We start from the raw sequence: 16,022 nt of genomic DNA on the forward strand, positions 1-16,022 counted from the left end.
AGGGTATTTTTCCCAAAGTCTCGGAAATCCCCCATAGGGAGGAGTGATCCACGGTGGTTTACACCCCGGCAGCTAAGGGTTAATGAACTGTGTGAGGAAGGTGACTGCCAGTTCGTCCTCTGTCCCATGTGCCCTCTGTTCTTGAATTTGGAGGAGCTCCTCATTGACAGTTCTTGTGAGTGGCTCTGTAGCAGTTCCTCAACATCTTCCTCATCAACTTCATGGAAGCCTGCCCTGTGAGACAGGGACAGAATTTGCCTATGGATATCCTCAACAGTTGAAGCTGGAGTGTCAGCGGCAAAGCCAGGGAAGGAGAAATGCATACACTCAGGCCAAACTTTTTTCCAAGCCGAGTTGAGTGTCTGCGGCATCACCTCCTTTCAAGCCAGCACAATGTTGTCAATGGCTGCCTTGATGTTGTACCCTTTCCAAAAAACCCTCACTGTCACCTTGGCGTCTGTATCTATGGCCCGCACCAATTGCTGCATGGTGAGGCGAAGGCAGCGATCACACCCTGATCCATTGGTTATAAGACAGAGGTGGTGTTGGGCGGTAAAAACATCACTTTGATGTTGTCTGCCCATTCCTGCATGACTGGAGGGTGGCTGGGGGCATTGTCCACCAAGAGGAGGAACCAATTGGCTAAGTTGCAACGGGAGGCATACAACTTCAGTGCCCCCGACAGACTGCCCAAGATGTAATTCTGGCAGAGGCGGGTGGTAAGCCAGGCTTTTGTGTTGGCTTTCCAAATAACCCCCAGCTTTTCCTTGGCAAACCCAGCCAAGGCCCTTGGGTTCTCCCAGTGATACATCATCAGGGGTTTAGCTTTAGGTCTTCCTTAGCAGTAGCCCCAAACAGGAGTGTAACTCTATCCTTTGACGCCTTGAAACCTGGCGCCTTTTTTTCCTCTTGAAAGATGTAGGTCTTCTTTGACATCCTTTTCCAAAATAGCCCGGTTTCATGAAAGTTAATCAACTGCTTGGGGCTATAGCCCCCACTGGTGATTCGCTGTTGCAGTAGGGTGGGGAAACTGGCGGCAGCCTCGACGTCTGCACTTGCTGCCTTGCTGTGCAGGGTCATTCCATTAAGGCCAGCCCGGTTCTTGAAGCGGACAAACCACCCGGGACTGGCCTTAAAACCGTCCTTTGGCTTCTCCACATCGTTCTTCGTCACCGTCTCCCACAGTGAAGGGGCCTTGGTGGTGATGATGGACATTGAGAGTGGTGCCTTTTGTTGGGTCTTGTCCTCCACCCACAGCTGCAGGAGGCATTCCATCTCTTCCATACAGGGATCCCTGACCTTGGTGGTTCTCTTGGCCTCCATTGTGGAAGCAGTCTCACTTGCTGCAAGTACAGCTGCCATATTTTTCAGGACAGTTAAGACGGTCGACAGGGGGAGCTTGAGGGAATTGGCAATCTTGCTGGGGTCTTGGCCATTCCTGTGCATCCTAACAATGTCCAACTTAACATCTAGGGAGAGTGAATACCTCACCCTCTTAGACCTGACATCATCGCCCTCACTCACCTGACACTTCTTACCACCTCCCATAGCACTGTTGCACCCACCTGCACCACCTGTTACACTGTGGCGCTCACCTGCACCACCCATAACACCACCCTTATCACTGGGGCCCATACCTGCACCAACCTTAGCACTGGAGCCTATACCTGTGCCAGCCTTAGCACTGGGGCCCATACCTGCACCAACCTTAGCACGGGAGCCCATACCTGCACCAGCCTTAACACTGGGGCCCATACCTGCTCCAACCATAACACTGGGGCCCATACCTGCACCACCCTTAGCTCTGGGGCCAATACCTGCAGCAATCTTAGCACTGGGGCCCATACCTGCACCAACCTTAGCACAGGGGCCTACACTGGCACTGCCCCTACCACTGGGCACACAAATCCACAGTACAGTATTTCACCTAAAGAAACACTATCACACCAGTACAGGCAGCATTACTCACGTACAGTAGATTGTTGCAACAACACAGTAATCACACTTGCATAATGTTGGCCTGGTGCTACATGATGTTTACTGTAGTACGATGCATGGCTGAGAGGTGACGATAACAGGGGGACACACATGAACGAGTGGAAAAGACAGGGCTTTGAAGGGGTGGCGGGACCTGAACCATAACGATGCACTGCACGCCAGGGCCGCCATCTTGCCTGAGACAAGCAACGGTCACCTTGTGTGTGCCTGGCGCTTCGTACGAAATTTTCTGAGGGCAATGTTGTTATAGCGGGAAATTTATCTTAAACTGGATATTGGGGTGGAACTTTTCTATTATCATTGTAGTGAATTATCGTATATCGAATCAATGTATAACGAGCAGTGACTGTATGCATATATATACCTGTATACATGTGTGTATGTGTGTGTTTTACGTTCCTGACCGAGACTTTTGGATAAAAGTCAGGCACCGTTGCCACTACACCACGGCGTGATAAAAGCTGAGCTGCCTGAATTTTTTGACGAACCAGGTAAATCCATTATGGAAGGATATATTTCAGTCACAACACATTAGGGCCATTGCTCAGCCCCATGCGACTCGGCAAGTGAGAGAGCAGTTTTAATCTATCCCAGCCACAACACGAGTGTCTTTACATTGGTGAGACACATATTACACGCATGTACAAATGTTTTTGTACACTAATTGAACCTAAGACTTCTAGATAAAAGTCAGGCACTGTTACCACTACACGACAGCGTGATAAAAGGTGAGCCACGTGAATTTTTTGACGAACCAGGAACTGAGAGCGAGCAACAGGGGTGTATCACAGATGTAGGGTAAACAAACCAGCCCTACACAGTGGCGCCACCAGGCTATTCTCGCCTGTTTGGCTGGATATTTTTTTGCGAAGCCATAATTTTGAAACAGACACAAGCATTTTATCTGGATAGTAGGAAAAAATTGTACCAATAATCGTTAGGAACAGCCAGATCACAGTGGTAATGGATGGTCCGGGCAATGGCCATCCGAATAATCGAGAGATTACCTTTTAAACGTGGACATGCTTTACATGACATAAATATCATACATGACAGTATTGCCATGCCATATGAACACACTGGTGAGAAAGAAATGTTAGGATCTTCCTTAGCCAGTGAGAATATGGACTGTTATCTGATTATAGAGGTTAACTGCATATTCTTTCTTGCCATATCATTTTCTTCATTTAAAATAGTCCTAAATAAGTTGCTCTCTTCTTAATCTCTAGGTGGATGGGATCATCAACAGCTTTGATGAGGCCATTCCTCAGCTGTTATGCTTCGAGAAACGTTCAACCAACAGTGCTGCATGGAACACAGTTATGGATATCGGCCCTGATTTTAATATTGCCATCACAGGAAAGATTAAGGTTAGTAGCAGTAATGATACCATATAAATTATGTCCAAACTGTCAGGCTTTTAAGGTTGAGCCAGAATCTAAGAGCTTGAATGATATTTTGTTTCATCTATAATCGCTCCAACATATTTGCATTAGTTGGCCTTGGTCACCTAATGGTGGATCTCATCATCATCATCATCGTCTAATCCTGTGTTACCCCATGGGGAGCGTAGGAGCCTGGGGCTAGGCAAGTTGGTCTTGACATTTAAGATGAGAGTGACTAGCCTCACTCACCCCTGAGTGGCATTACGTGTGCTGTTTTGTCTCTGGCAGCCTCCCTATTCCATATACCTGAGGTCACACTCTATTACTTCGTTCCAAGTCTTCTTTGGTATCCCTCTCGCAACTCCACTCCCATCATTTTCACTTCTCACTTTCTGCACCCAGTTGTCATCCCCCATCCTCTCCACATACCCAAACCAACTCAATCTACCCCTCTTCAGACTAGTTGCCTGAAGCATATCCATGCTCAGATCACTCGCCGCTCCATTCAGTCACTCAAAGACAACACAGCTGCATGCATGACATCCTGATATCCACCCTTCTGAATCCTGCCCCCTTCGTGAGGATGGGGTCCACCTGGCCAGGCAGAGATGTGGGCATCATCCAGTCCTCTTGAGTTATCAGAAGAGGCTGGATGACTCCATTGCTGATGTCTGTCCAGGATGCAACACAGCATTCCATACTATTAAGCACATTACGGAGGACTGCATTGCACACAATTGCCTGCAACATCAACACAACATACACTCCTTGAGAGCTCTGTGGGAAAGCCTGGTCTCGGCCATGGCCTTCCTTAGGGTCTCGGGACTGTTCGGCCACACTGCCTATGGAACAACTACTACCCCTCTGCATCACAACAGCAGTATACACCATTTCCATCCATCCTTTCAACTCTTCCATCATAAACCTAGTTCCCCCAGGCCTCGCATTCAAGGATGCACTGCACACCCACTTAATCATTGCCATTCTGTACATTTGAGCCTACAAATGTTTTCTTTTACTGCTCAGGTCTCATTGCCGTACAGCATTACACTCCCAACACATACCACGTACTAAAATCCCTTAGCACAGAGGGGTCAGGAGAGCCAACAGTTCCCTGAACTTTTTCCAGCCACTTCTCACTCTAGCCACAGAGCTATCTCCAGCCCCTCCTCCAGCACATGACATGTCTCCCAAGTAACAGAACTTCCTCACAGTCAAGAAACTCACCAGCAGTATCAATCCCTTCATGTCTGACAGTCTCCACATGCTCACGCAACACACTGCACACATTAAATCATCATTATCTCGCACTCTGCCTCTAATACCACTACATCTCTTATGCACCAACTTATCACAAACACTGCATAAGATGGAATTACTTCCCATGTCCTTGTGGCAAGCCTCACATGGCCACTCTCCCTCTTCTCTGACAGTACCACCACCAACCCTAGATTCCATAACTTTTGTTTTATCTGCATTTACTCTCAAGCCCATGTACCCCATACCATCTCTCCATTTCCTAAATCTCTCCTCTACCTCCCTTTCATTCTCTGAAGTCAATACCAAATACTGTAATTGGCATACATCTCCCACGGGATTGCATCTCTGAAGTCACTTGAAAGGGCTTGAAGCATCATGATAAACAGTAAAGGGCTGAAGACTGACCCTGATGCACACCAGCATTCACAGATAACTCATCACTCAAATCTCCATTCACTCTTACCTGAGTGTGAACACCCACATACATAGCTGTAACCACTCTAACCAGCCGCTCTTCAATCCCAAGGTTTCTCATTGCCCACATCACCACCTCCCCACTGGGGACTTTGTCAAAGGCCTTCTCCAAATCAGCAATAGCAAAGTACAGGTCCTCCCCTACTTACGAATGGGTTTCTTTCCGAGAAACTGCTTATGTCAATTTTTTTGTAAGTAAAACATGCATTCAATACACCTGACCAACTGAACATCATAGCCTAGCCAAGCCTACCTTAAATGTGCTTAGAACACTTACATTAGCCTACAGCTGGGCAAGATCATTAATACAAAGCTTATTTTATAATATAATAAAGTGTTGAATATCTCACATTATTGAATACTGTAATGAGATAGTCAATTACGAAAGTCCAAGTTCACATGTGATGGCTGCCTTCATGCTTGTCAGTTATATTGAGTTTCGTCTCAAGAATAATTGCCTTCCTCTTCTTTTTCTCACCAGTAGCGGGAGAGACATGGGTATTTCTTAGACATGATGGATGCACCAAACACAACATAGATGCAGGGAGGGTATCCAAAAAAAAAAAAAAGCTGGCAACACAGAGCACTGTAGAGGCGGTTGCTTACATTAGCAGGCAGACTAGGAGGTTCCGGCCCGGGACAATTCTCCATCAAGACAATTCCCCGTCATTAGGCTGAGAATCTCAGACATAGATGTTTATTTACACGTAACATGTGTAGGCTATTTGTATCATTTTAATGTACAGGTATACCCTAGTTTATCGATGCAGTTGGTTAGGTAAAAAAACATCATTAGACGGGGTATCGTATATTGGTGTAGATTAACGTAAAATAATGCATTTTTCAGCCTTGGGTTCCCCCCTTCCCCCCCAACCAAGTCCTAAACCCACCCAAATGAGCCCCAAAAAAAAGTTTAAAGGCAGTCTAAAAGGCCTAACAGCTGTAAAAGAAGCTAACCTAAGCCTAACACCTGTAAATAACTCAGTAAAACCAACAAATAAAATCTGAAAATCATGAAATAAAAGTCTGGAAAAAATTAAGCTTAGTAAACCGTACTCCAAAATGACAATGTTCACCCCGCCTATGGATAAAACGCATTTAACATTAGTCTAAAACAGTTTATAAATTAACCAAAACACACAATTTTCAGTCTAAAATACAGTAATCCCTCCAATATCCGACATAATAGAGCCATAGGCAGGTCCGGATATTGGGCCCCAGCTTATGGACTTATACTTATGGACCCTAACTCTGAAAAACACCTATACAACTCCCTCTGCACCTATTTAAGACCCAAATCACACCAATAAGGGACATAAAAGACTGAAATAAATGCAAAAGAACCATAAAATGAGGTTTTAGAAGTGAGTTTATACAATATTAAACATTCTGGGTACTTACAAGTCCCTTGCTCCTGGACTGGTTTGAACCGCCAGTTTGCAGTCCACAGTTAATCCTCTGCACTGTAAATTCTAATTTCTTAACACTGCACAACACTGTAAATTCCTGTGTGTTCTAGTGGCAAGGTATTGCAGTTTATTCACTGTTTATTCACAAAAAACAAGCACCTGTGGCTTGCACTGTTATGAGTATCTGCTCTCCATCGGAGTTAAGCTGTGACTGTTGATGTTGGTGGGGTTACAGAGTTGCCAGATCGCAACAGCCACATTACCAATCTCCTCAACTTTCATTGTCAAATATAACTTTTCATTACCAAATTCGTAAAGCTAGCATATATTCTTCACCAATTATATATACAAGTGGAAATACATGTAATCACTCTCCTTATAACTAACACCATGTTGATTATTTTCACACTATGTAGGGTAGCAGATTAATCAGAGAGAGCAAACAATCCGCCATCTCCATCCTGTGTATCCTCATACATGTGAAAAATCCATTTGGTAATGCATTATTCTAATGCATTACCAAATTGGCCCACACTTGGTAATGAAAAATACCAAATGGCAACCTGGCAGGGGAGGGGGGAGGGGGAGGAAGGAAGGGGTGAAGGGACCATGGTGTAACAGCTGTTCGGCGCCGGGCGGGAATTTCAAATTATGGGAGGGAAAAAAGTCAGATTTTTTTCGAATTTTTTGCGGTTTTTGGCCCATTTTGGGAATATTGGATCCCAGGAGGATTATGTCCGGTTAGTGGGGATGTTCGGATATTGGGCGTTCGGATATTAGAGGGATTACTGTACCATCAAAATTTGTTAAAAAAAATCAAAGCCCATCGTTAAACCGGGGTTTGGTGGGGTATGGTGGTATTTCTACCCCCATCATTAAGCTGGGGTATTGCATCTAAGGGTATCGTATATCGAGGTACACCATATTGATTGTACACTTACAGTTACAGGTCTCCCTTGTTTTACGATTGGTATGCGTTCCTAGATAGGCAATCGTAAACCGAAATATCGTAAAGCGAAATTAAGTTTTAATGGGATAAATAGGGATGCGTTCCTGGACTCGTGTATAAGGAACCTAAGACCCATACAAGTGATCTAATATGCAATAATAATGATGATGTTTTATGTATTGTAGAGTCGTGCTTGTCTCCACAGCTTTCTTAATGTTGACAGCATGCTTTAGAACAGTCGCTACAGTCGACTGTGCAAGACTCATGGAACGAGTGATGGAGTTTGCCCCCTCACCTGCTTCGTGCTTCTTCACAATATTAAGCTTAGACTCCAGGGTTAAGGACGTTCTTGCTTTCTTTGGTTTCATATCACCAGCACCAGATGTTGCAGGGCGTTTACAAGACATGACGGTGGTGGCACTAGGGGTGCAAAACATAAAGAACAGGAGAAATAGTAATATCATGGGCACTGATGCACACAGATGCACAGAGTTTGTATGCTGAACAAGCATGCGGGTGAGACTGGCAAAAGCGCGGGAAACTGTGTGGATGGGGCGGGTATGCCACGCATCTCTCAGCTGATCTGCCTGTGAATGCAGGATTTCCACATGCCCAATCATAAATGTGAGGAAGCTCAGTCGTAAAATGAACACTTGGTACTAAAGAAGAAGGATCATAAATGCAAAATATCGTAAAACGATACAACGTAAAACGAAGGAGACCTGTATTAGAGAGTTTATTAAATGCTAGTGTACGGGTGACTTTACACTCCCTCTTCTGTCGTTCTTTCCCTCATTGTTTCCTCTTCCTTCTGCTTGTGGGTGACTCTACACTGAGTGACAAGCCAAATGGCTTCCTGTATACCAGGAAAGCATTTACTATGCTGGGTGGTAACCATGTAACCAAATTTTTGGCACCTGGTGGTTTAGCGGGTAATTATTACACTCCAATCGGATTGAGCCGGTGAAGGATTTTATCCAAGGGGTGGTTGGGGTTTATTGCTCACATAATGGCACTCAGGGATGAGTGAAGCTGGTCACTTTCATCTTAAATGTCAGGACCAACTGCCTAGTCCCGGGCTCCTATGCTTCTCATGGGGCAATGTAGGATTGGATGATGGATGAATGGATGGCTCATATGTAGCCTAATGTTAAACAGTGAAGTGAAGGTTATCATACATCTGATTTGAGTTTCAGTAATATATTTTTCCCATTAATACCGACCATTTGATGCCACATTTTACATTTATAATAAAAACAATAAACCGTCGTCACTTTTATAGCTCATAAAACTCTAAAACTGTGTCTGTGAACCTACAGGGTTGCCATCTTCAAGCTGAGCAACTGAGTTTCATCTCAAGTAATTGCCTTCCTCTTCTTCTTACCAGTAGCAGGAGAGACAGATGAGTATTTCGTTGACATGATGGATGCACAGAACACAGCGTAGATACAAGGGGGTACTGTATCTCAAAAAAATGGTGGCAACACAGAACATTGTAGAGCAGCGGAACATCAATTGTTTACACTAACAACAACCTGGGCAGACTGGGGCTCAGCTCGTTGCCCCTTTATCATACCACTTATCACTAGCTGGAGAAAAGATCAAACCGATTTTGAAGTACGGTTTCTACATTTGTAATACAGAAAATTCGCAGGTCGACTGTTCGTAAATGGGGACCATCCGTACCGATCTCTTTTCTTTCCCATAGAGTTTTCCTGAAGGTGTCAAACAGTGAACAGTGAGTGGTCCCTTTGCCTGGCATAAACCCAAACTGCATCTCATCAGAATTCACTATCATACCTTCTGGAACACTCTTCATTACCTTCATTTTTGTGTCCAAAAATTTTATTCCATAAACTCCTCTTTCCAGGACATCACCCTTCCCCATATTCACATTTACAGTCACTCTTTTGAGCCAGCCATCTAGAACAACTCACTCATATATGATTGTATTTATTTAATCAGTAATTAACCTCACTCCTATATCTCCTGAGCCCTTCAGCATTTTGCAGTCAACTCAGACACACCTGCCACTTTCACCAGCTGCATGCTACCTATTGCTCTGCTCACAGTTGCTAAGGGAAAGAGCGAATATTGATGTGATGCAGTTTAGTTTTCTACCGGGCAGAGGGACCACTGATGTGATATTCATTGTCTGACAGCTTCAGGAAAAATATTTAGGAAAGAATTGAGAACTGTACTTTGTTCTTGTTGATTAGGAGAAGTCATTTGACAGAGTCCCCTGGGAAGTGTACCCTATTGTATTATTTATAAAGGCTGCATGCTTGCTTGTGTCAGCCTTGGTCACCTAATGGTGACTCTCCTTGCTGCCCGATCTCCAGCAGTCTCTCTCTTCAGTCTCTTATCCCTGAGGCCACACTCTGTGACCTTGTCTCAGGTCATTTTCAGTCCGCCTCTCGCGACTCTACGCCCTATATCCAGTCGTTAGTACAACTGTTGGTGTGTAAGAGAACCCAGGACAAGGTTACTGTAGTGAAGATCTTTTATCTGTAGAAGATGCAGCAGAGAGATGGCTTTATACATTATTACCAGTATTAGAGTTGAGATGTCCCTCGTTTCTCACTCTCTCCCCTGTATGGAGGATGGTGGACTGTAGAAGGGTATCATCATCCAGTGACCCACTAGATTCACATTCAAGTAAGTCTGGAGCCACCACCACAGACAATGACTACAAGCCGTAGACAACCATCCTATGTCCCTAGCAGTGTTAATATATTATTAAAACCAGAAAAAAATGGCTTCAGACTGTGGCACATTACCACAGGCTACTTTGACCTGAGACCTCTACCTCCTTGCTGCCATGAAAATACTGTACGTACATGGGAAATGGGATGAATAATTCGTAAGGGAGGGAGTAAGCAAGGGAAGGTGAATGGTTAATAGAGCAAAAGAGATGTGCAAGGACTCCTGTGCCAAATTAGTCTCTTGTTGGTGACTTCCTGGGAGAGAACAAGGTGTAACCAAGATAATAAATACAATGAGCTGTTTAATATTTTACAACTACAGTACTTAGTGAGGGGTGCAGGATGCAGTACAAGTCTTGCAGTATTGTACCATTACACTGCTTGTTGCGAGGTTTAAAGTATTGTACCGTCAACCATTCAATATTTTATTACTTCATTATATCTTGGGACAAGTACAATAAGCTCTGCTTTATTGTACCACTAGTTAGGAGGAGGCCGTAGCACGGGCCGAACAGGGTAGTACTCCCGAGGGGAATGGGAATGCTGGTGATAGGGAGAGCTGGAGCTCCTGTTTCACTAGCTATCTAACCATCCCCCTTTGCTGACCTTTTCAGTGTGACAGTAACATGGAGAGTAGACCAGCATACTCTCCCAAACATTTCCTCTAACTATCTATGCACTACACCACATGCACTTTACATTTCACACAACGTATCCCACTACGTTACAGGGGTTGGCGCCAGCAAGGGCATGCGGCCAGAAAACTTTGCCCCCGCTACCTAGTGGCGGACTTCTGGGGGGAGGCGTGGCGGGGGTTCCGCCGGTATAGATCATGGGTCCAGGGCGAGATGGGGCTCGGGCCTGTGCTAGAGGGTACAGGGCATTGCGGTTCCCAGGCTGCCGCTTCCGCCCAATAGAGAGGGGCCCGAACCTGGGAGTAGCGTCCCAGGAGGCTGCCCTATCAGTGGGTGTATAATGGCGGGATAGTTGCAGTGCCAAGACGCGCTTGGAGGGTGTCCCTGCAGCTGTCCTGGCAGGGTGCCCTGAGGCCACTACCACAGCCACTGGTAAGCTGGTGGGCTAGGGGTCCCAGATCCATTGCCTGGACCTGGGATTGTGCGGTGAGTGGGACCTGTGCTGTGTCTGTCCCCATTTATTAATACTGAAGATGACAAAACTAAAAAGGTTTCAAAGCAAGCCTGAGGACAGTAAATCACCCATGGGGATGAGGGTGGGTTCATGGAATGTGGGAAGTTTGAGGGGAAGAGCAGGGGAAGTCGTTGAGGCATTCAGTAGGAGGTGGGTGGACGTGGCGTGTTTGCAGGAAGTCTGGTACAGGGGTGGATCAGCCAGAAAGATTGTTGGGAAGGACTGTTGCTATAAGTTGTTTTGGCAGGGGAGGACAGACGGATATGGAGGTGTTGGTGTGATGGTTGCGGAGAAATGGGTGGAATATGTTATGAATGTTTTGAGAGTAAGCGATAGGATATTGGTTGTGAAAATTTTGTTGGGAAGAAAGATAGCTGTGATTATATCGGCATATGCTCCACAGGCAGGATTGGATGAATCAGAGAAAGATAGATTTTGGGATGATTTAATACGTGTAGTGGGTGGTATGCGGGATGATGAGATAGTGATTTTGGGAGGGGACTTAAATGGTCATGTAGGTGAAGCAGCCCAAGGTTATGAAGGAGTGCATGGGGGATGTGCATATGGTCTAAGGAATGCAGAAGGGGAAAGGATACTCGAGTTTGGGGAGGCAACGGACATGATTGTGTGCAACACATATTTTAGGAAAAGAGACAGTAGGTTAATTACATATGAGTCTGGGGGAAATAGCAGTCAGATAGATTATTTTCTGGTTAGGAGGGCCGATAGGAGGTTAGTGAGGGATGTTAAAGTTATAGGAAGTGAGGAGTGTGTGCAGCAGCACAAACTATTGATTTGTGATATGGTGCTTAAAGAACAAATGATGAAAAAGAGGACTTATGTACCTAGGAGGAAAATATGGAAGCTGAAAAACCAAGTAGTAAGGGATGCCTTCTATAGCGAGTTGAGGAGAGTGGTGGCTGAACAGGGAGCTGTAGACAGAGGCGTTAATGAACAGTACAGAGCCCTCAAGAACAATTTCTTGAGAGTTACTGATGTAACATGCGGCTGGACAAGAGGACCACCAAGACATAAAGTAACTTGGTGGTGGGATGAGGGTGTAGAAGCTGCAATTAAGGAGAAAAGAAGGCTTTTCCGGGAATGGAAGAAGGGTGGTAGCAAAGAGGAATATTTGGCTGCCAAGCATAGGGCTAGGAGAGAGGTATACAGGGCAAAGTCTGAGTCACAGAGACAATTACTTGATAACCTAAATCATGGGGAAAGGAAAAATATATTTAGGGTGGCAGGTCAGGTGAAGAGGGATAATCAGGATATCATAGGTGAGCAGTGTGTGAAGAATGATGAAGGAAGGGTAGTGGTGAACAGTGAGGATATTAAAGATGCATGGAGAGAGCATTATAACCGGTTGTTGAATGAGGAGTTTGACTGGGACAGGGAAGGTTTGGAGCCAGCAGATCCAGTGTCTTGCCCTTGGCCTTTGATTGATACTGCTACTGTGAGTGAGGCAATAGGCAGGATGAGGGTGGGGAAGGCAGCAGGTGTGTCTGGGTTGACTGCCGAAATGTTGAAGGCCTCAGGCGATATAGGGGTGAGTTTAGTCACTGACCTGATAAATAGGATTATTTATGAGTGTGTTGTCCCAGATGATTGGCTGAAGAGTGTAATTGTAAATGTGTATAAAGGGAAGGGTGATGCCCTGGAAAGAGGGAATTATAGAGGTATAAAGCTTTTAGATCAGATAATGAAGGTAATGGAGAGAGTTTTAGAAGGTATGATTAGAGAAAGAGTGAATATTGATGAGATGCAGTTTGGGTTTATGCCAGGTAGGGGGACCACTGATGCCATATTCATTGTTCGACAGCTTCAGGAAAAATATATTGGTAGGAGAAGGGATCTTTATTTTGTTTTTGTTGATTTGGAAAAGGCCTTTGACAGAGTCCCTAGAGAGGTGGTGAAGTGGGCAATGAGAAAGCTTGGCTTGGAGGAGTGGCTGGTTAGGGTGGTTATGGCCATGTATGTGGGTGCTCACACCCAGGTGAGAGTGAATGGAGATTTGAGTGATGAGTTTTCCGTGAATGTTGGTGTGCATCAGGGGTCAGTCTTGAGTCCCATGTTGTTTATCATGGTACTTGAAGCCCTTTCACGTGACTTTAGAAACGGACTCCGTGGGAGTTGTTGTATGCTGATGATTTGGTGTTGATTGCAGAGAATGAAAGGGAGGCGGAGGAAAGGTTTAGGAAGTGGAGAGATGGTATGGGGCAAAAGGGTTTAAGGGTAAATGCAGATAAAACAAAAGTGATGATATCTAGGGTTGGTGGCGGTACTGTCAAAGACGAGGGAGAGTGGCCATGTGCAGTTTGCCACAAGGGCGTGGGAAGTAATTCCATCTTGTGCGGTGTGTGTGATAAATGGGTGCATAAGAGATGTAGTGGTATCAGAGGTAGACTGCGAGATAATGCTGATTTTATGTGTACGGCGTGCCGGGGTGAGCAGGTGGAGATCGTCAGACGTGAAAGAATTGAACTTGCTGGTGAATCTCTTGAGTGTGTGGAAGAGTTTTGTTATTTAGGAGACATGTTGTGTGCTGGAGGTGGGGCTGGAGCTAGCTCTGTGGCTAGGGTGAGAAGTGGTTGGAAGAAGTTCAGGGAGCTCTTGCCTCTCCTGACATTGAGGGGGCTCTCCCTATGTGCTAAGGGGTCTTTGTATGCAGCGTGTGTTAGGAGTGTGATGCTGTATGGCAGTGAGACCTGGGCAGTGAAGGAGGAAGACATTCGCCGGCTCAGACGTACAGAAATGACAATGATTAGGTGGATGTGCAGTGCGTCCCTGCGTCCAAGGCCTGGAGGGGCTGGGTTTACAATGGAAGAGTTGAGAGGTAGCATGGGACTGGAGTGTATTGGTGTTGTGATGAGGAGAGGTAGATTGAAGTGGTTTGGACATGTGGAGAGGATGGGGGATGATAGTTGGGTGAGGAAGGTGAGAAGTGTTAATATTGGGGGTGGGGTTATGAGGGGTAGACCGAGAAAGACATGGGACGAGGTCATTAAGTGTGACCTTAGGGTTAAGGGACTGAACAGGGAGGCTGCAATGGATCGTGCAGCATGGAGAGCCGCCATTAGGTGACCAAGGCCGACACATGCAAGCATGTTGGAGCCTTTAAAAACGAAAAAAACGAAAACGAAAACGAATTAGGTACAGTAATAATTTTTTTGTTGTATAATCTGCATTCTTATATTCTTGTATGAGTCTTGTATGATTCTTCCCACACTTCCTTCCTTTACACACAAACACTTAACTTTTGCTGTGTTCCCTCTCTTTACAGGTAAAGCATGCCACTGTCCCAACCTGGAAAATGGATCACGCACAGGATGAAACAGCAGTAATCATCAAAGAAGTATCATTTCATCGCCATGATGACCAGCATACCACTGTGCCTGAGGAAGAAGTCATACCTGGCTACAAATATGGAACTACTCTTGTCCCCTTCTCAGGTTGGCTATGAATGTGACCATTTATACATACTTATAGTATGATTAGTTGCAATACTGAATGTCCATAGTTTTGCTGCTGTTGGTGAAGTAGGTCTGTTGTGGGTAGAAATACCTGTGGTAGATGAGGGCACCCACTCTCAACTCATTTCATGTAGTACTACATTCAGGTGACAATACACAGAGTGACAAGCAAAATGGTATCCTCTAACCCAGGAAGTCATTCATTCTTTTGAGTGGTAGCTTTATTATCAAGTGAGTGCCTGGTGGCACTCTAACTGGATGTGGCCAGTAAGTGTTTTCATCTGAGGGGTGTTTGGGGTGAATTGCTCAGATACTACCATTGAGAGGCTTCTGTACATGGACTAAACAACAATTCCTGTGGCCCCTATGCATCAGATGGGCAGTAAAGGATTGGATGATAGGTAAAATACTTTCTTCCTTGGTTACTGCCAGTATTACTCATCATCATCATCATCATCATCATCATCATCATCCAGACCTCCATTCCCATCCTTGGGCAGGGTGAGGAGTAGCAACTTCCAGACAGCCCAAGTTTGCCCACTGCAATGGGCCACATTTCCATTCACCCAGCATTCAAGCCCCCGGAATCCTGGCTCTATCTGATACGCCAAAAACTTTCACCATATTCTGTAGCTTCACATAAACGTATCTGATAGAGTCAGTCTGAATGCTGTTACACTAAAAAGGGGTGCCAAATCCCTGATCATGCACTTCTCACAACATTCTTCCAGCCAGCTTGATCTCGTGTCAGTCCCCTAGCCTCACCAACTTCCATACCTTTCTTCCTTACTCACTTATCCTCCATATCCCTCCACTTTCTCCTTGGCCCACCTAACCTCCTCCCTCCTTCAGATTTGCTCAGATATACCTTTTTCACCACTCTATTGTTATTTGTTCTCTCCACATGACTGCTCCATCTCAGTACACTCTCTTTGATTCTGGTGTCCACGGACATCCTCACTCTACATCTTTCACGAATCGCATTATTTCGTATCCTACCCACTCTGTACTCCACATACATTCCTCAGCAGTCCCATCTCCCCTGCTATCACTCTTGACTTTTCATTTTCATGCCACACCATAGTCTCACATCCATATGTTAAAGTTGACACTAACACTCCTTCATGTAAGCCTTGTGCAGCTGCAACACTCAAGCCTGTTTCTTATCAAGGCCTTCATTGCACCAGCCACTTTCCTTCCTTGTGTTACTCTACTTCCCA

At 45.3% G+C, this 16,022-nt stretch overlaps 1 protein-coding gene across 1 annotated transcript in view; it reads left to right on the forward strand.

The window, feature by feature from the left end:
• The window catches only part of Ku80 (X-ray repair cross-complementing protein 5 Ku80), a 239,485-nt gene that overhangs the window by 78,309 nt on the left and 145,154 nt on the right, over positions 1-16,022 (forward strand). The window contains exons 7-8 of the mRNA XM_080283853.1: positions 3,228-3,368; positions 14,613-14,781. Coding sequence (XP_080139979.1) covers positions 3,228-3,368; positions 14,613-14,781 — 310 coding nt within the window. The remainder of the gene's footprint in view (positions 1-3,227; positions 3,369-14,612; positions 14,782-16,022) is intronic.

The sequence above is a fragment of the Coenobita brevimanus genome, chromosome 98 (genome assembly GCF_032717465.1).
Source record: "Coenobita brevimanus isolate Jiangsu-jjx chromosome 98, ASM3271746v2, whole genome shotgun sequence".
In the NCBI taxonomy this organism is placed as follows: domain Eukaryota; kingdom Metazoa; phylum Arthropoda; class Malacostraca; order Decapoda; family Coenobitidae; genus Coenobita; species Coenobita brevimanus.